Below are 20,455 nucleotides of genomic sequence, written 5' to 3'. Positions count from 1 at the left end.
ACATTGTTTTGAAGCTTAATATAAACAAATCGATCACTTGATGCAGAATAGAAATCGATGCATGAAGTGTTTAGCTAAAAAATAAATGTAAATTATCACGCGAATTACAGTAACAAAATTGAAATGATCAGGAGGCGAGTGGGGGGGGGGGGTATCATCATCATCGTGTGTGCCACCTGATCCAGATATAAATGTATTCATTCACTTTAACGGACATTAATACAAATAAATCCAGGCATCTTGTTGCTACTAGCAACGTCCATTGATTGTTAAGGTGTACGACTTATTGTCAATTTCTAAGTTTGATATCGGTAAGCAATGACACCAAATATTATAAACACTGGACAATTAAAAAAAAAAAAGGAGTAGTGATATTAATGATTTTTTATCTTGTTTTAGCGGAGACATTGTAAATTTTACAAGCAAAAGAATGCAACTGAACCGTCGAACAGTGGCGGTTGGAGGAGTTGGTAATAATTTATTAATTCGATTTTATTGTACGTCTTAAGAAATCTATCAATGATGTCGATAACCTGAAACTGATTGATATTTATTTTTTGGTAAAAAATTACCTTTGTCTATTTTTATGTTTTATTTGGAAATAAACGCGGATTTCAAACCATTTGTCGTTAAAATCCGTAAAGTGTTGATTTACTTGTCTCCCCACGAGGGTAAACTTATGCACAGGCTAGCTTTTTAATGTGTGTATGGGTATGGGGGGGGGGATCAAGCACCCGTAAACATGGGCACTGAGACGAAAATTAGTACTTATGCAGAGAAGGTACCGTGCTAAAATATTAATGTTATTATTTAAAAAGCTATTCGCAAACTGAGGAGGGTGTTTCGACGAAACACCCTCCTCAGTTTGCGAATAGCTTTTCGTACACTGTTTCGTAACTATTCTGTGCTTTCACCTAACAATTTAATAAACAAAACTTGAATTTAACTTGAAAATACTTAAAAATACTGAAGCAGGAAGTAATGCCTGGGAAGATAATCAATCTCTACTCTGATATAAGCCAGATTGTCTAATTTAGTACTTAGTAGTGAAAGTATTACAGGCGAAACTAATAAAAGAAAAAAGAAAAGAAAAAACAGGTTCGTTATTTTTAAGTTCATCAATTAAAATAAACAACCAGTTTTCAAATCATGTCTAAAAATAAAAACGAAATGTATTTTTGTACGATTTCATCTAAATAAAAATAAATAAAAACATAAACGGGATTATATAATGTCTCGAATGCTAAATAAATAAAAATCACAAAAATGGATTTTAATGAGGAAGAAAGGATATTTGTGAAAGACACGGGATAGTGAATTGTTTTCGTATTGTAAATTATTCATACCAGCTGTACTACTTAACCGGAGTTATCCGGGAAAGTTTTTTTTATCGATTTTTCGCTTTTTATTTATGAAATTAGTTTTTTTTTAATAAGATTTTCAAAGTTAAATCATTTAAGTTGTTGAACAAAATCGTTATTTTTAAAGCATTGTTGTTGTAACCTATGAAATTATTGGATGTAAACAAATGTCATTCTTTTTAATTACATTAGGATTTGCTATGATTTTTTATAAGGAGAAACTACTTTCTATTCGACCATTTAAATGCTTACAAATTTCGAGGAGTCAGGCCGTAATTTATTATTATTACTTTTTTTTCGATTGACAAGACTTATTTAAATGTCAGAGGTATTTACGAAGAAATCGAAATGCATTCTGGTAAATCAAATTTTATTATTTGTTTTTAATAGGATTTTTAAATTTCGTTTTACTACTATCAAATTTTTTATTTTAATAAATAATCTATTAATAGTAAATGAATGAATAAATAAATAAATAAATAATAATAATAATAATAATAATAATAATAATAATAATAATAATAATGTGTAAGTAACGAAAAGACGAGAAACAGGACCACGAAAAGTGGCAACATATTTGCATTAATATAGAGACCAGGTGATATCCAGGTAAACACGCCTCTATTTTTTGTGTTACCTGCAGTCACACAGGTAGGAATTTATGGGATGGCGGCAAGCTACATAAAGTATTAATTATCTTATTCACTTGTGGTCAAAGTCAATAAAAAAATAAGCAAATGCAACGGTTTTCAATATTCATCGTCGCGATTATTCAGCCATTCTTCCTAATTATTTCTAATTCTGAATGTCATCTTTGTGCCCTCGTTTCGCAGATTGCCTCCTGTTGACATTGACCCAAAATAATCAGATGCAGATTGAAATATTTTCATTTGTTTTTTTATTGACTTAAAATAAAATAAATAAAGGAAACGGGTAAAACTTTAACAGTTTGCCACCAACGCTGTTAACAAAAAAAAATTGCTTTTTTTCTTTTTGTGTAACTATATGAAATATTTAGAGTAAGTTTAAAATGAATTACAAAGCCAAATGTCCTTTTCCCTGTTGACCGATGTCCTGTGTATTCTAGAAGGTCCAATCAAGTGGAGTACATTTATTGTTTACTGTCTAGGGCGTCCCTGCCGGAGAATACCAACAGGGCTCTGCTCAGGTAATTTTAAATAGGCCTGAGTAATCCCACTTCAAGGGCGCTGGCTTGGATTCCCCCACTTTCCAACCTTATGTCACATCTTTCTGCGGTGGGAATAAAGTAAATAACACCACATAGCTATTTATTACATTACATAAGAGAGGACATTGTTCTCAGAATAAGTAACCATTTTTTTTTTTATATATTTCCAAAATGGATGACATATTTTTTTTATTTATTTAAAACTTATTTTTAAGGACTACTAGTATATTTTAGATTTTATTCGTACTGCCACTTCGGACTTCAGCAGAAAGAAAACAATCTTGTTAAAAACAAATATAAATAAAAAATATACCATTCATTAACTCAAGACTAACCCTAAGTTCGAATGGCAACACAAAGTAGTTCCTTATGTCCAAATAGTGATATGCTTTGTTTGGGGTGAATGAGAGTATATAACGTAGAATGGCCACCTAGTTTTTGATCACATAGCATACGACAGAACGAGTAATTATTTTTTGTATTTCAAAAATGATCGGCATTTAAAAATAACATTTTGACAATACGAGAATTTTTTTTTTTAATATCCTAGTTCTTAAAATAAATACTTCAAAAATAGCAGTCAGTTTGAAAATACAAAAAAAAAGGGGTGCTAGTGCACTTACTGATCCGCGCTATTTTTTTAAATCGTATTTCCAAGTGTAATTAAAGTTTTATGATATGTTTTTTTATTCAATTGTAAAGTTGAAGTACAGATTAGGTACAAAACACCCTCCCCATGTTAAGAATGTTTTTGTTTTGTTTTTTAAATAATAATGTTATTATTTACGTCCGGATCACTCTCTGCACTGCACTAGTACAAAAAAAAATAGTAAATCGTTCTCTCATGCTATGTGATAAATGAATGACAACTTTACATGAAATTCATATAGTAAAGTGAACGAACCTCATTCTAAAATTGAAAATATCGCAAGTATTTCCGGAACGTTGGCGTGTAATTGCAAGAAAATTTATTTATTTAAGCAATGTGATAGAATAGGTAGAATTTTAGCTTTGTCAATCTAATTTTAATAATTACCGCAGATGAGAGGATAAGAAACAAAATATGCGTGGATAACTGATCATTGATCCCCACCTTTTTATACAATAACCCAAGAAACAACTTTATTACCAAGTAGAAATCAATTATTATTCTTTTTAATAATTGATTAATGTTTAAAATCATTTTTATTGTTTATTTAAACAATCTGATACGATTTCAAGAGAAAATATTGTTTCTTGCGGGGTGGGTGGAGGGGGTAGAATTTGAGAAAAAAAATGTTCGATTTACACTTTTTGTTATTTTTTAAATTTAAAATCTGTCAATTTTACTTTATTCCTCTCCTTTTTGAGTAAATAAAAATAGTATGCAAGAGAAGGCGAGAAGAAGCACACACAAGAATTAGTTCCCATTTTAGATCTAAAAGATTCGGTAAAACTATACAAACACCGTGACAGCGAATTAACCCTAACCCCTAACCCTAAACCTAACCCCTAACCCTAACCCTAACCCTAACCCTAAACCTAACCCTAAACCTAACGCTGTCACGGTGTTTGTATAATAATACCAAAGATTCTCATATCAAAATATTTAAATAAATTATTACGAATTGGCTTTAAATTTTATTTTAATTAGTCATGTCATTAAAATATAGGTTTCTGCGATGCCGTAAGTCTAATTGATGTATGCAGAGAAGGTACATTGCTATTTTTGGTACTAGTGCACTTATTGATCCGTGCTGAAATAATAACGTTATTATTTAAAATACCATTCTTAACATGGGGAGGGGAGGATGTTTTGTAACTATTCTATACTTTGACCTTACAATTGAATAAAAAAAACATAAAACTTTAATTAAACTTGGAAATACGATTTTCAAAATAGCGCGGATCAGTAAGTGCACTAGCATCGTAATTATTTATAGTATTTAAGTTAAATTCAAAATTTCCGGTATCTTTTGTTTATTAAATTGTTAGGTGAAAGTACAGAATAGTTACAAAACGTTCTCCCCTTCCTATGTTAAAAATAGCTTTCTAAACAGTAACGTTATTATTTAAGCACGGTATTTTCTCTACCATATTATTTATGAATGTGTCCAACTAAAAGTCAAGAACTACACAAGATACATCCACAAACCTGGGATATTCTTTTTCAGCATTACCTTGGACAGAATATGAACACATTTTATTGACAAAATTCATTTTTTTGTAAGTCACCAGAGACAAAATTAGTCGGAGGGGGGGGGGGGAGCATGTAAAGAAAATTTCTCCATAAACTTTTCCCCAGGAACAAAATGAGGTATCTTTGCTGTCCTGTCAGAAGAGCAGAAATCCTTCTTGACTAGGGAGAGAAAGAGAGGCTAGTGTGGGAGAGGTGAACAAATTTTTAACTCTTGTATTTTTTACGCGCCGGGACAACGTCGGATAGCAATGTTAAATTGAAATCACAATTTTATTTTATTACTAGCATGGGTGCCCGGCGTTGCCCGGGTGTTTAGAGGTGTGCGTTGAGCAAAAAAAAAAAAAAAAGTAATAGTAAGAAAGGCAGGCTCAAACCTGTACATTGAAGGAGGAAAAGAACGGGAAAAAACGTGACGTCTTTGCTGTTACGACCACCGTCAAACCGGAAGTGACGTAGGTTTAAATTAAGGCTAGACAATCGAAAACAGGGGATGACTTTCGAAAATATCGGCGAAAAAAGCGACCCCGCCCTGTAGAAAAGTGCCCAGTTGAAGGTGATGAAATTAATGTTTTTAGCCAATTTTTCGGTATTTGTCGTCTGAAGGGTCGAGCTTCAAAACGATACTGATCTTGTGAAAATCCGTCGCCTCTGTCGAAAGTTTTAGGCAGACATGCAAACATACATACATACATTTATATATTGGTAGCTCAAATTTTCGACCCAAACCAATTAAAACGCTTGCCCACATCTCTGTATGTTAAATTTCAAATGTTTAGACCAAAAATTGTCTGAGTAATTTGGTAGAGACCGCAGAGGTCAATTTTTTTTTTTTTTTTTTTACTTTGACCCCTATTATGACCCCTTAACATTTATTGCTTTGGGCTCAAATCAAGTTATTAAGTTAGATCCATGTCCAAGGAACCTATATCAAAAAATGTCAAGTGTTTATACCCAAAATTGGCGGAGGAGTTTGGTAGAGTTCTCAAAGGTCAAATCGTTGAACTTTGGCCCCTTAACAGCCCAATTTCTGGCCGAAAACGGATTACAAAGATTTTCCCAAATCTCAATACCCTGTATATCAAATTTCGAGTTTGCAGACTTAAAATTGACAGAGTTATTGCGTAGGGAAATGTACACAGGCACACACACTTTTATAGATATATAGATTGTCATTTTTTAAAATAATAATGGTGGTTATGCAGTTTACGAACCGTGCTTATTTTTCTTTTTTTTATTTTATTTTTAGATATGATTTTCAAGTTAAATTTAATTTCTTTTGTTTATCAAATTGTTATGTTTTTACTGTGGATGGAGTGGATACGGATTCTAGACATTCATCCATTATTTTAAATTCTAGTCAAGAGATGTTTTTAGGATTATAACTACCCCTTTAAGTGCAATTGATTCGCCGGGTATATTCCCTAGCCCTAGTTTCTAAAGTTCTTTTTTTTATTAACTAAGTGGCTCTATGATTAAAGGATTGAAATTTTCCTAAGGTTCTTGCCAGTTTCTTCTCATATCGCATAGGAGTTATTTCGAGTAAAACTTTAATTTATTTTACCTGTATAAACTAGAGAAATGCATGGTTAAAATGTAAGAATCCAAGATGGATGCCCTCGGCAAGGCCGTAAGCATGAAGCAGCCTTGACCTTGCGATCAAAAACCAAGGTAAAAGTGAAACGGAAAACGGAACGACGGGAAAGTTTATGCGGAGAAAGTGAGAGTGGGCACAAATTCGGCGAAATCCTTTGTTGCAGCGCCTGCATTTTTTTTCTACATAAATTATTTGTCATTTAAATTTTTTTTAAGTATATTTTAAAAAGTTGTTTAAATTATTTGTCATTTAAATTTTTTTAAAGTATATTTTAAAAAGTTGTTTAAATTATTTTTCATTTAATTTTTTTCTTGCATTTCATTTCGTTTCATTCTATCTTGCATTTTGATCGCAAAGTCAAAGTTCCTTCGTGCTTACGGCCTTGCTGAGGGCATCCATCTTGGATTCTTACATGATTAAACTGTTTAGTGTAAACTTTACACATTTTAATTGTGCATTTCTCTAGTTTATATGGGTAAAATAAATTAATTTTTTTTTACACGAAATGACTCCCCATGTAATAAAGTTTAAGATAAGAAACATTTTGAATGGCTTATTCTCATATCACCTGCAAACACTGTTTAGCGACATTACCAATTTCTCTGCATAAGCACCTGCGGAATCTACTTTCACCACGGCTACCGACGGTCGCGCTTTCACTCATTTAGTGTTATTGTTCATTAGCAACATTTTGTGCAGCAAGACGATCCAGACATCCACACCGAAACATGTGGATGCGCACTAAACGAAAATTACGCAGACAGTTTGGCACATATTGACATCTTGTCCCATCCTATTTTTTTCTTTTTTTTTTTTACTTGGTGGTCAGTGGTCACCACTTATCAAGGCCCGACGCGACGGCCACTAAGTGTTAGGTAGATGATGGGACAACAAGTCACGGCGGAAGTTAGGTAGGGCTAAATTATTTAAATGGACAACTCAATAGGAATTTATTCACATTAGATTTGAAGTAGTCATTCGGGAAGCAGCTACACAGAATAGAGTTCCACAGGCGGACAGTTATAGGGAAAAAAAAACTCTACTCATATGAATTTATGGTACTAGTGCAGTGGCTGCAGTGCACTAGTGCAGAGAGTGGATCCGTGCTGAAATAATAATGTTATTATTTAAAAAGCCATTCTTAACAGGGGGGGGGTACCTACTTTATACGTCAACCTTACAATTGAATAAAAAAAAACATAAAACTTTAATTAAACTTGAAAATACAATTTAAAAAATAGCGCAGATCACTACTCTGCACTAGTACCGAATTTATTTTTTACAACGGGTTTCATAACGAGGACTTGTTTCTTGTTCTGCTAATTATTCACCATAATATTGGGGTTATCACGTTGCACTTTGGGTCCAATGAAACTACAAAATATGTTTTCTATTTTAATTTAAAAATCTAAAACGCACTTTTACCTAACAAATCTAAAACGCACTTTTACCTAACAAATACTGTGAGTGACTTTATGTCACTATTTTGTTCTTATTTTCGAGTTTTGTGTGATTATCGAGACTATCTAGATAACCGTCTCCTGTTAGCAATCTTGTCATCGTTTTAGCAAGTCGGCACTACTTGTGTTTTGAATTTAAGGTAAATATCCAGATACGCTACTACAGAACACCGACCACTCTAATTTGTTTTTTTATAGGTAATTGAGGTCGCTGACAACGAATCTGATAGTCAAACTTGGGGCAAATTTACCGTTTGCATGGTATTAACCCCAGAACCCACGAATAACTTTCCACCATTTGCAGATGCTACGCGGTGCGCTGCCCGCTGCAGCATGAACGATGGCTTGCTTCATCTAGCAAACTGCCTTCTCACATGGCGTACCAATCAAAAAATTACGGACTGACATTTTTTTAATGACTTACAGTTAAAGAAAAGTACAAAAAATTGGGACTTTTTTTTTGTTTTTTGTCTCACGTAGTTTTTAATGTGGTTTACAAAAACATAAGCACCAAACATCTTTGTTTTCATTCTTTTTTTGCGGGAGGGGGATTCAATTATAGAACTTGTGGCTTAATATGTGCTTTTGCAGTTTAGTTAAACGTTTTTCCGTCAGTAACGCACCGACATTTACCAAATAGAACACCATTTAACATTTTCCGAAGATTTTACTGTGTACATTGGGGGCGCGAGCGGGGGGGGGCGGATGTGATGTTGGGGCGCGCGCGCCCCAACATCACATCCGCCCCCCCCCCGCTCGCGCCCCCAATGTACACAGTAAAATCTTCGGAAAATGTTAAATGGTGTTCTATTTGGTAAATGTCGGTGCGTTACTTTTTGAAAATTTGAAAATTCTATGTTCCAGGTAAAAAAAAAAAAAAAACACAAATAAATTACCCCCCCCTACTCCAACTTGGAGTGCTTTCCTTTTCTTGTTTTATTTCTTTTTCAGCTAATTTTAAATTTTCCACCCAAAAAGTGCTATAATGTATTTTTGAAAATTAGAAAATGCTATATCCTGGAAAAAAAAAAAAAAAATCCCCCTCCTCCCAACGTAGTTTGCTTGGTGAAGCCGTCGTTTATGCTACAGCGTGCATGCGCGTAGCATTGCATAAACGGAAGCTGCAAAATGGTGGAAAGTAGTTCGTGGGTTCAGGGGTAAATACCATGCAAACGGTAAATTTGCCCCAAGTTTGACTATCAGATTCGTTGTCAGCGACCTCAATTACCTATAAAAAAACAAATTAGAGTGGTCGGTGTTCTGTAGTAGCGTATCTGGATATTTACCGAATTTAATAAACGCTTTAAAATAAGTTGAAACAACAAAAAACTTATCCAGGTAGGTAGAAGAGTAAATTTTGCCTTTCGTAACATTTATGTAATTGTTTCTTTACCACTTCTTCGATTTGCTGTCTACAGTAATAAATACCGAATTTCTTAAATAACATTCCTTCAATGAAACAAAAATAAAAGTAAAAGCTTTCAAAGTAAATAAAATAATGACTCCCGAGCAACGCCGGATATGAACACAGGTAAGCATGAGGATAAAATGCTGTCACAAGTTTTGAAAATTCCCAGTTTAAATTCAAATTATTAAATAATTCGCACAAATAATTCATTCGTTTTGTCATATAAATAATAGAAAAACAGTACCTGTCCATTTTACGGACCGTGCTGAAATAAGATATTTTAGAAAGCCGGTTTTAAAATGTGGAGAGGGGCTTTGTTAACTATTCTGTACTTTCACGTAACAATTTAATAAACAAGATACCATAAAATTTGAATTTAACACGAAAATCCTATATAAACAACAACAAAGAAATAGCATGGTTCGTAAACTGCACAAGTGCCAAAACAGTTTTTCAAGTTTTAATTTTTTTTTCGGGGAAAGGGGGGGGGCAGAAATTTAAATAATGATTCTCAAGGAAATATAGTTAATTTATTGAATTAAATTTAATTTATATATCAAACTTTTAACTGAGAATGAGTTGCCTGTTTTGCCATTTATTTATTTTTTAATACTAATAACTTCTACTTGAAGAAAAAAAAAATATATATATATATATATATATATATATATATATTAAATTAAAAAAAAAAATTTTTAATGTCCCAACTCTCTTTACACACCCACACCGTATTTTCAAAAAGGAAAATAAATAATTTTTCACGTCACTCCTTGATTAAAAATAAATATGACAGGATAGCGCAAAGAATATAGTTTTATTTAATCACATTCACTTCAGACATTTTCATTTTACTTACCTTGGTATACAGATGCGAAAGCATCGTGTCGGAGAAATCCGACACGGCCATTTTTATTGTTTGTTTGTAAGAAGAGACTCAATAATAATAATAGTCTATTCTTATTATCATCCAATTATAAGCGGAGTTGCTGTAAAATATCCGATATCCGAACTGTTTGTGTGTAAATCCGAGTAACTGTTGATCACTGTAGAACAGTCTGGAATCCCATTGTTGAAAGGGCCACTTGTTACTGCAATTGTGTGCCGAAAAATCTTCCTTTTCGTACGTTCTTTACTTTTTTTTCTTCTCCTGTTGATCTAAACCGAAGTCACTGACGCCATTTTGACTTCGGCATAGAACAGCGGCTGCTGCTGATGTTTTCGCTTTCGATCGCCCACCTTACATTCCGTTACACGTGTTCGTTAAAGATAGCTAATCTTTAATTCCGTAGAATAACAGCTATCGTGAATCCTTAATTCGATTCGTTATCCCTTGCCAGTATCAAGTCGGCACAGATCACAGCGAACGGTCCAAAACTGTTCATTTACCTGCCTCCCACTTAAGGTTAGACATGATATTACTTTATAGTGAGAAATTCACTGCCCCTTAAAAAAAATGTGAGAAGGGGATTAATTATCGGAATTTTTTTTTTTTTTTACATGCGGGTCACCACTTAGCCAGGCCCGGAGGCCACTCAGGGATAAGGGTTATTGCGTGTACAGTAATCTATGAGATAGTATTGTAGTAATCATTAGTATTGGAGATTTGATAGAGTGTCTTTCTTAAGGGGGCGGTTTGTCAGGAATTTGCTTATGTTGGACTTGAAGACATCCAAGTTGTAGTCAGGTGGGAAACAGGCAAACGGAAGAGAGTTCCACAGTCGTGCACTTCTGAGAAAGAAGCTCTGCTCATGGAATCTACGTTTGGATTTAGGCATAGATAAAGAGTGGGGAAAATTATTGACAGTAGTTTCAGTCAGACGGGTGTTTCTCGTGAAAGATTGGCAAGGGGGGACGAGAGATTGGAGCTCAGACGAGCACTTGCCATGGAAGTAATGATAAAACAAAGACAGGCTCGCAACGTCTCTTCTGTGGGAGAGAAGTTGCAGGGAAGAGAAAAGGGCATCCCATACTATATCACGAAGTCTATTTTGTACTCTGTCAAGGCAGGATAGGCTGTTTTTAGCAGCTCCTGCCCAGATGTGGCAGCAGTACTCCATCCTTGGACCTATTTGGCTTTTATACAGATAAAGAATTGCATCAGTAGTGAGATATCTTCTGGAGCAGTAGAAGAATCCCACCATTTTCCCAGCGTCCTTGGCAACAGACCTGATGTACGTGTTCCATTTCAGATCAGGAGTAAAGGTCGAACCTAGAAGCTTGTCAAAACATGGAGCCTCCCCAAGACGAGAGCCATCCATTTCAATTGATGCCAGCTGGGGATCAGAGCGTTGATGATGTAAAGATAGAAGCTTGGTTTTGGATGCATTAAAAGTAACCAGCCACCTCTTCCCCCACTGTACCACGCACTCAAGATCAGAGGAGAGAGAATTGGAGAGAACTTTGTCATTTACGGCCTTTGATGTGTTGCCATAGATGGTCGTGTCATCAGCATAGATATCAACAAATGATTTAAGTATGTGTTTTGGGAGATCATTGATGTAGATCAGGAAGAGAGTTGGGCCCACGATGGACCCTTGAGGGACTCCAGCATTAATACTGTGGGCCTCTGATTTCTGCCCATCGACCACTACTCTTATGAGCCTATCGGAGAGAAATGATTTAATGATTGAGTAAACATTTCCAGTGATACCGTAGCTGGAAATCTTGTGAAGTAGGCCCTTATGCCATACCTTATCGAAGGCCTTCGATATGTAAAGAGCAATTGCCCTGGAAAGGAAACCTTTGTCAAGAGATTCACTAATCCTATGAGATATAACCGTTAGCACATCTGCTATAGATCTTGCAGAGCGGGAACCATATTGCATGTCACTAAGAAGGTTGTTTCTGTTGAGGTGGTTGACTACTTCTTTATTTAATATGGATTCCAACAACTTACTCATGACACATAGGAGACTTATTGGTCTGTACTGAGAGGGAGATGACTTTTCACCTGAATTTTTAAATACAGGGCATACTGATGAGGTTTTCCAGGGTGTTGGAAAGCACTTCTCCTTAAGGCAATGCTTAAACAGTTTTGTAAGTATGGGGGCAAGTTCTGGTCGGAGCTTTTTCAGCACTATAACTGGAATACCGTCAGGGCCAGTTACTTTACTGGAATCAAAGTTCTTGATTAGCTTGGCGACCTCATGCACAGATATTTGTATGTTGCATAGCGTGTTGCCTGTTATAGGAGGAAATACGGGGAGTTGATGGCCTTTGTCATATAGGGTAGAGTTAGCTGCAAAGTTCTTGGCAAATAGTCTGATGCTGACGAGATGACCTCAGGTCCATTGATGATAGTTGGGATAGAATGTACGCTTCTGTTCAAGATCCTGTTTGCTATTTGCCAGAACTGGTGGGAACCAAGCCGCTGTTCGGGCAACCGGCGAAAACCAAGCCAGGTGCTTATGTCCTTATTTTACCGTGCTATTTACAAAAAAAATAAAAAATAAAAAAAAAATAAAAAATAAAAAAAAATTAAAAAAAGTATTTTCAAGTTAAATTCAACTTCTTTTATATCTTTTTTTATTCAATTGTTAGGTGATATTACACAATAAGTACAAAACACCCTACCCTCCCCATGTTAAGAATGACTTTCTAAATAATAACGTTATTATTTTAGCACGATAACATAAGTGCATAAGTACCCGAATCCGCCACTCCAAAAGGGGAGGTAATGTCCAAGGAAAATGATCTTTGACAAAATAAAAAGGTGTGTTTACCCACTTTGGCACTTCCTACTTGCAATAAGGTTAGAACTGAGTTTAATGGGGGAGGAGATCCAACTTCCACGAGAGGGCACTCTAGAAGAATGGAAAAATTGTTGAGGACGGATCCATTGTCATTCCCAGTAGGAGCGCCTCAAGTGACCGGCAATAAATCTCCACCATCACTCCCAAAGGAAGAGGTAATGCCTGGGAATCTCCTAGGCCTGGACCAAACCATATCTCATTCAGACAAAAGGGCCCGGTTCATGGTAAGCAGACCCTAGTGTTCAAATCGAATGTGCCAATGGTTGTATCAGCTGGTATGAAAAGGCCGCAGTGGATTGTGAACTTTTGAAAAGACGGATTTCACGGCAGTGAGGTGAGGTAGAGGCGAACATTTTGCTAGGGGCCCAACTCCGAGGCAGTTTAGTGTCATGTCCAGGATAAATTTTATTTGACCCATAAATGAGACACTAGCAGAGACATGGTAAGTACTGTCACTTCAGTTTGCAAGGGTCGACAACCCTCGGGTTCGAGCCAAATCAGGCCATTGAGTGAATTTTGCTTGGCCCACCACCTTATTTAGGGTGCACTATATATACAAACAAACCAAACCAAACCAAACCAAAGTGACAGTTGAGAGACTGAATATATATATCTTACTTATTTACTCCTTTTTTGATTCTAATTATCTTGATGTAAATATGAATTTGTTGTTTTTATTTTGTTGTTGATTGTAATAATAATTTGCTTTATTCTTACAGTAAAATAAAGTTTGTTTTTTTTACATGGGGGTCACCACTTCTCAAGGCCCGGAAGCCACCCAGGGATAATTTTTTGTCAAATATGTTTGTAATTTATTCCTTTTTTTAATTTCTATGTATTTATTTGTTTATTTTGATGTTCCTACACTAAAATAAGTGACATCGTTTAAATATAATCATACTAGCAGGGAGGTCCGATGTTGCCTGGAATTGAATGATGATCAACGAATCTCACATTCCCATATTTTTATTCTCAATGAAATCGGCGAAATCGCCCATTGTACAATTAAATCGATTGATTACTCTAATTGGGAACACATACCTCCCCACAGTGACTAATCGACAATACATTGTAGTCTGCATTGCACTGTAGAGAATCTACTGCTGATTTTATAAAATTACTTTTTATATATAATGGTTTGAACTAAAGTTTAAAATGCAAAAGTCAAGTATCATGTTTCCATTGTGTTTTAAACAGAAACACTCATTTCAAAGAACCTTCTGTTAATTTTATATGTCAGGTCTTTTGGCTTGTGTGGTAATAAAACTTCTCAAATGCACTTGTGATGTTAGGCTGTGTAAAACGTTAACTTTGGTCAAAATCGCCTCTTCCTTCTTTCATCAGATTATTTCGATTAACGATTATTGACACTTATGAAATATATTCCAATACAAACCTATCTAAGAACACTGCCGGGCATATAAAGTTCCTTCGTGTGAAATTTCATAAAAACCGATCCAGTCGTTTTCGAGTCCATAGGGAACAAACTCAAACACACAGACACACAGATACACAGACACACAGACACACAGACACACAGACAAAATTACTTTTATATAATAGTAGAGATAGAGATTGTATTGAATATTTGTTTTCTTCAAACATACAGAAAATTTATTTACATATTTAATAACATTGTTGTCCCCCATGACAATTTAGCCAAAGCTGTTTGATCTTCCTCCGCCTCCTCCTCCTCCTCCTATAATCAACAGTTTTTTAGCCCTTATGCTTCAAAAGGTTGCTGACCACTGATTTACAGTGTACCTGAACGGTAACAGATATTAATTATTCATGATTCACGTTTGAAAATAAGAAGATACAAAACTATGACAACAAAAAAGATGATTGGTTTTTCGAGCAATCATTACATAAATTATTTTAAAGAAAATTACGGTTCCTATGCAGAATACGACCCGTTCTGAAATAATAACGTTATTATTTTAGAAACTCATTCTTAGCATGGCTTTTTTTTATTATTCTGTACTTTCACCTGAACAAAGCTTTTTTCCTAGAACTGCCTGCTGTCGAACTCTGTTCCGCAGGTTTGCTTTCCAGTTTACTACAATTTAATCGTCTTCAATTCTAATGTAAATAAGTTCCTGTTGAGCTGTCCCCTTAAATAATCAAGTTATACCTGATTTCCACAACTAACGATTGTTGTTTAGATGACTACTGCACACTCATTAACCCTTATCTTTTAGTGGCTTCTTGGCCTTGATAAGTAGAGATTCCCTACTAAAAACATCCCCAAACATTTAATGAACAAAAGATACCGTAAAAATTCAATTTGACATGAAAATCCTATCTAAAAAATAACACAGCATTTATGCATAAGTACTAAAATGCAGTTCAAAAATTAATTCAAACCAATTTATTTTTGTTTACCAACTCATTTGTGACCTATTTGCATTAAAAAATAAATATTTAATATAAATTATAAGCCTTTAAACTTACATTAAATATCGATTCTGAACAAAGTAGTCATTTTGTTCGGCCAATTGTTTACCAAGACAAGAAAAAGCTATACACACGATTCATAAGTATGACAAGAAAAGAGACTCACAAAAACACCTGGACATGGTCAGGAAAGGGGCACCTAAATAGAGAAACAGAATCAATACTAATAGCTGCATAAAACAAAGCGATTAGAACTAACTATATCAAAGCTAATAAAGAAAAAATAAGTAAAACAGCAAATGTAGACTCGGTTGACAAAAAGACAAAATTGTAAATAAGATGATAAATGAATCAAGCAAACTAACACAAAAAGAATACAAGAACAGACACGAATGTGTGGACAAGACAGTACACTAGGAACTATGCAAACAATTGTATTTTAAAAATGCAAACAACTGGTATAGACACTAACCGGAAACAGTACAGGAAAACGAAAATCACGAAATGTAGGTTCAAACAGATAAACTCGTCCAAGCAAGGAGACTGGATGTTATTATAGGCAACAGGAAAAAAAAAAACCTGCTAATCGTAGATTTTGCCATCCTAGCAGACAACAGGGTAAATATTAAGGAGATAGGAAAGCAAAACAAATACGTGGAAATTGCCAAAGAACAGAAAGAAATATGGAATTTGAAGAAAGATAATATAACACCAATAATCATAGTAGCAATAGAAACAGTCCCAATAAATCTGGGGAAAAAAACAGGTATAAATTGGAAGGCTGAGATTATACAACAGACAGCAATGATAAGAATAAGTGATATTTAAAGGAAAATCTTAGAATGCAGAAACCAACCGACATAAACTGCAAATGCTAACAAGTGACATGGAAGCTGCGAAAGAAAGAACAGCATTACATGAACCCAAGGAAATGGAAACTGCAAGAAATTTCATAAACTGCCCCCACCCCTAAAAAATGTCATAGCGCCAGCTTTGATTGATACCACACAAAATAATCTTGAAGATTGAAAGACCAACGAAGGGAGCACTAACCAGACGTCCACTAAAAAGTACAGAAAATACTGGGATATTGGGGTGGGGGTTTATTATCACTTAAATTGCAGAAAAAATTAATGGTTGCTGCAAGCAAGTAATCAATGGTAAGCGTCTGTTGCGATAATGTAAAATCATTTGCAATGGTGACCAAAAGAAGTGAAGATAACTGGGATGCTGGGGAGACTTGTTGCCACTCAGACCCCAGGGAACATCACCAGTTATTGGTAGTGTTATATTTTGTTTCAACGGTATATAATAATATGACAAAATACGCCGAGTGGGATGCGTAATAAAAAGAAGGTTTATTAGTGCTTCGTAATAATACAAATACAAAATGGCTACTTGCTTTTGAAGTTAGATAAATGTAAATGAAGGTAAAGAAAAAGGAACTTAGTGTGTGAGAGCTAAATGCTCGTCCCTGGGATGCTTGGTTAACTGGAGTACACTTGTAGAGTATAAGATGCAAGACTGGCAGGACGCAAGGCTGCAGGGTAAGACTGCAAGACTAAAACGTAAGACTAGACTACAAACAAGACAAGACGCCCCTACTTTAAAATGGTAGCTCTTTTATATACTGTTTCGTATCCAGTTCGATACGTAGTTATGTACCTTATAACAGTTATAACAATCACTGATGATAATCATAGAAATTTCATAATAATAATAATAATAATAATAATATGGACGATTCATCAAAATAACGAAAAAGAGAATCATGGAAACGCCTAAGAAAAGGACATATGAACAAAGAAACAGAACCTATACTAACAGTTGCAGGGAATAATGCAATTAGAACCAACCACATTAAAACTAAAATAGATAAAACACAAGAAAACTGTAAATACAGACTTTGTGGGCAAAGAGACAGAACAATAAACCACATAATAAGTGAATGCAGGAAACTAGCTCAAAAGGAATATAAGGACGACTGCATTGGAAAGTCAGTATACTAGGAGTTTGAACATGTGGACAAATAATTCAAACCGGAGAAAGTACAGGGGAAAACTAAAACCACAAAATCTCTGAGACATGAAGATATAAGCAAACTCATCCAAGCAAGAAGACCGGACATCATAATAATTAATGAGAAGAAAAGAATCTGCCAAATTGTGGATTTTGCCGTTCCAGCATACCACAGGGTGAGTATCAAAGAGACAGAAAAATGAAACAAATATGCAAAACTTGCTACAGAATTGAAAAGAATATGGCACTTGAAGAAACTCAATATAATACCAATAATTATAGGAGCACTAGGAGCAGTCCTAAAGAATTTGAAAAAAGACTAGGAGAAATCGGAATCGAGGGAAAAACTGAGACCATGCAACAGGTGGCAATGCTGAAAACAGCTGAAATATTAAGGCAAACCCTCAAATGTGGAAACTAATCCGCATAAGTGACAAATGCTAACTGGCCATGTAGAAACTGCAACAGAAGTGAAACAAAAGTGTGCAAATGAGAAAACTGAATTGTAAATTGAGTACTCCTCCCTACAAAAAATAAAAACTGTACAGTCAGCATCGACTGGCACTGCACCAAATAGTTGAAGGGTCAAGGAGGATGGAAAGACCAAGGAAGGAAAGCACCAACTAGACCTCAATTGGATGGGTGTGAAGAGGACTGGGGCTTTGGAGAGGCTTCATGCCACCTACATTCAAGTGATGACTAATGCGCATTGCCAGCGAGAAGTCAATGGCAAGCTACTGTTGCGATAATGCAAATTTATTTGCAAAAGTTATTAAAAGAGGTGAAGAATATTGGAAATCTCGGAAGACTTGTTATATAAAAATACTGAAACTTTTTTTATCAATTAATATTTTATTTTTTATTGCATATCTTATCAAATAACTATGTTAATATGTTATATATTTCGTTATGTGAAATAATCACATTTTCAAGCTGTTAAACTATTTTCTGTTGCACATTCACCTTCCCGAAACTGCTAAAACTGTAACATAATATGTTTGGTTGAGTTTTCAAAGGTCAAATCGTTGAAATTTTACCTTTTGGCAGCCAAATTTCTGTCCGAAAACCAATAAAAAGATTTTCCCAAATCTCAATACCCCTTATGTCAAATCTCGAGTCTGTAGACTGAAAATTGACAGAGTTATTTGATAGGGAAATGTACACACACACACACACACACACACACACACACATTTTCACTTTAGATGAATATATTTTTTTATATTATGACAAAGGATTTCTCAAGTCCCAAATGAAAAGAACATTTAAGCATGAATGTCACATAGAATTAAATTGGCTGTCCACTGAGGGTGGGTCAAGAATGAGTGAGGGGATGGAGTAGCAGAAGATACAAAATACTTAACTGGTTGACACATACAGTAATTCAGATAAAATAGAGTATTCAAAAGAATTAACACGTCCGATTCCGGATTTTTCCAAGAACTTGGTGCACAACAATATGATTCAGATATCACTCAATCTCTTCCTTGTCTCCTTTTCTTGACAAGATTATCATTGTCCTTCTCTGGTAAATATTTCTGTTGGCTGTCCTTTATCAAATAATTCCTTGCTGCATAGTGAAAGACCAATTCTCTCCATAGGCTTGATTTTTGCAACTCCATACATTGCCTGGTGTAAACTTCAAATTGATGGTTAGCTGATCGAAATGATGTGTGCTGAGGCACCTGCCTTTTCTTATAGCAATTTCATCACCATGTATGTTGTCACAGGTAGATCAAACATGGGTTTAAGTTCTTTCGCAACTCAGTGCAGTGCAGCAAAATTTGTAATCAGCTTTGCCTTTTTTCCCCAGGTGAGTCCATGTGGCACATGGGAGTTAGGGTTGATATACCATGGATTCACATTATAGCAGAGCTTTGTGTCTTCTCTGTAGGCTGGCTAAATCTCAAATGTCCTTTTCTGAGCACTATCTGCGCACATGGTATTTATTTGTACCACATTGTTCCTGTTGGAATTATTTGATTTTTTCTCTTCTTACCTTGAGAAGAGGAATAGTATAAGAGAGAGCGAGAGATACTGTAACCGGGATGTGGGTAGGATCATATGTCTCGATCATTTCCACTAGCTTTCAGGTCGTGGGCAGTCAGAGAACAGAGGGGGGGAGCTTGACTGCCTGTTTGGTGATTATATAATAAGTGGGTAGGGCGTCTGGCTTTCCAGCATTTATATTTCCATCATGATTTTACGTCACAATGTGTAATAGCGTAAAAACAATAAATTTACCAAAAGACATTTCAATAAATGTCTTTGTATTTACAACTTTTCTCACCCAATTATCCCCTTACAAAAAATTTAATGTGATAAAATGTTAAGAAGAATAAAAATGTGAAATAGTGACATGGTCTGGGACAAGAAAATAGAATTCCTCATTAGTCATCATCATCGTCATCATCATTATCATCGGTTTAAAATCACTTTTACAAGCTGGCATGCATTGGACAGCATTTAGAAATTTTAGAAATCGACTTCCAAATTTATCTCTAGCTAGATTTTTATTTATTTATTTCTCTCTTAGCCTAACTCCGTGAACTGAACCTGCTACTTCAACTGTTCTACATCTACTAATCCAAGAACACTCATTCATTCTTTCAACCTGGCCACACCATTGAAGAAAAGCAACAGACCTGGTACAAAATCTTGATGTACTCCTGGTTTAACATTAAATTTGTATCATTAAATGTGCTTTTAATTTTTACACGACTTTGAGTATTTCTGTACATCACTTATTAAAATAATAATTTTCCTTGGCGACTTGTTTGTCTATAGTTTATGCAAAACTCACCAGACAACATTCCTAGGTATTCTGTCAAAAGATTTCTCCAGATTCACAAAAGCAAAATACAGGTTCTTCTTCTTATCAAGGTACTTCTCTTGCATCAGTGGTACTTTGCCCGGGCATAAAAGAAAAATGCATTTCGTCTATGCTTATCTGACTTTTTATTTGCTCTTCAATTATTCGTTCAATCATTTTCAGGATTAATTTTAAGCCTCTACAATTTATTCTAATGTTTACTCTTGTAAACATTCATAATTGTACTAAGTTTCCAGTCTTTCAGGAGTAACGTCTACTTTTAT

The 20,455-nt window shown here is 35.0% G+C and overlaps 1 protein-coding gene and 1 long non-coding RNA gene across 2 annotated transcripts in view; one reads left to right on the top strand and one right to left on the bottom strand.

The window, feature by feature from the left end:
* Positions 1 to 10,399, bottom strand: part of LOC145245793 (unconventional myosin-Va-like) — a 577,542-nt gene extending 567,143 nt beyond the window's left edge. Inside the window, 1 exon segment of the mRNA XM_080107437.1 lies at positions 10,048 to 10,399. Within this exon segment, the coding sequence (XP_079963563.1) occupies positions 10,048 to 10,098 (51 nt within the window). The 5' untranslated portion in view covers positions 10,099 to 10,399.
* The window catches only part of LOC145245795 (uncharacterized), a 159,884-nt gene that overhangs the window by 115,277 nt on the left and 24,152 nt on the right, over positions 1 to 20,455 (top strand). The window lies entirely within an intron of this gene.

The sequence above is a fragment of the Euprymna scolopes genome, chromosome 23, assembly GCF_053919585.1.
Source record: "Euprymna scolopes isolate OS-2025 chromosome 23, ASM5391958v1, whole genome shotgun sequence".
Classification (NCBI taxonomy): Eukaryota; Metazoa; Mollusca; class Cephalopoda; order Sepiida; family Sepiolidae; genus Euprymna; species Euprymna scolopes.
The sequence above is the reverse complement of the archived record's forward strand: the minus strand, read 5'-3'. Positions and strand labels throughout refer to the sequence as shown.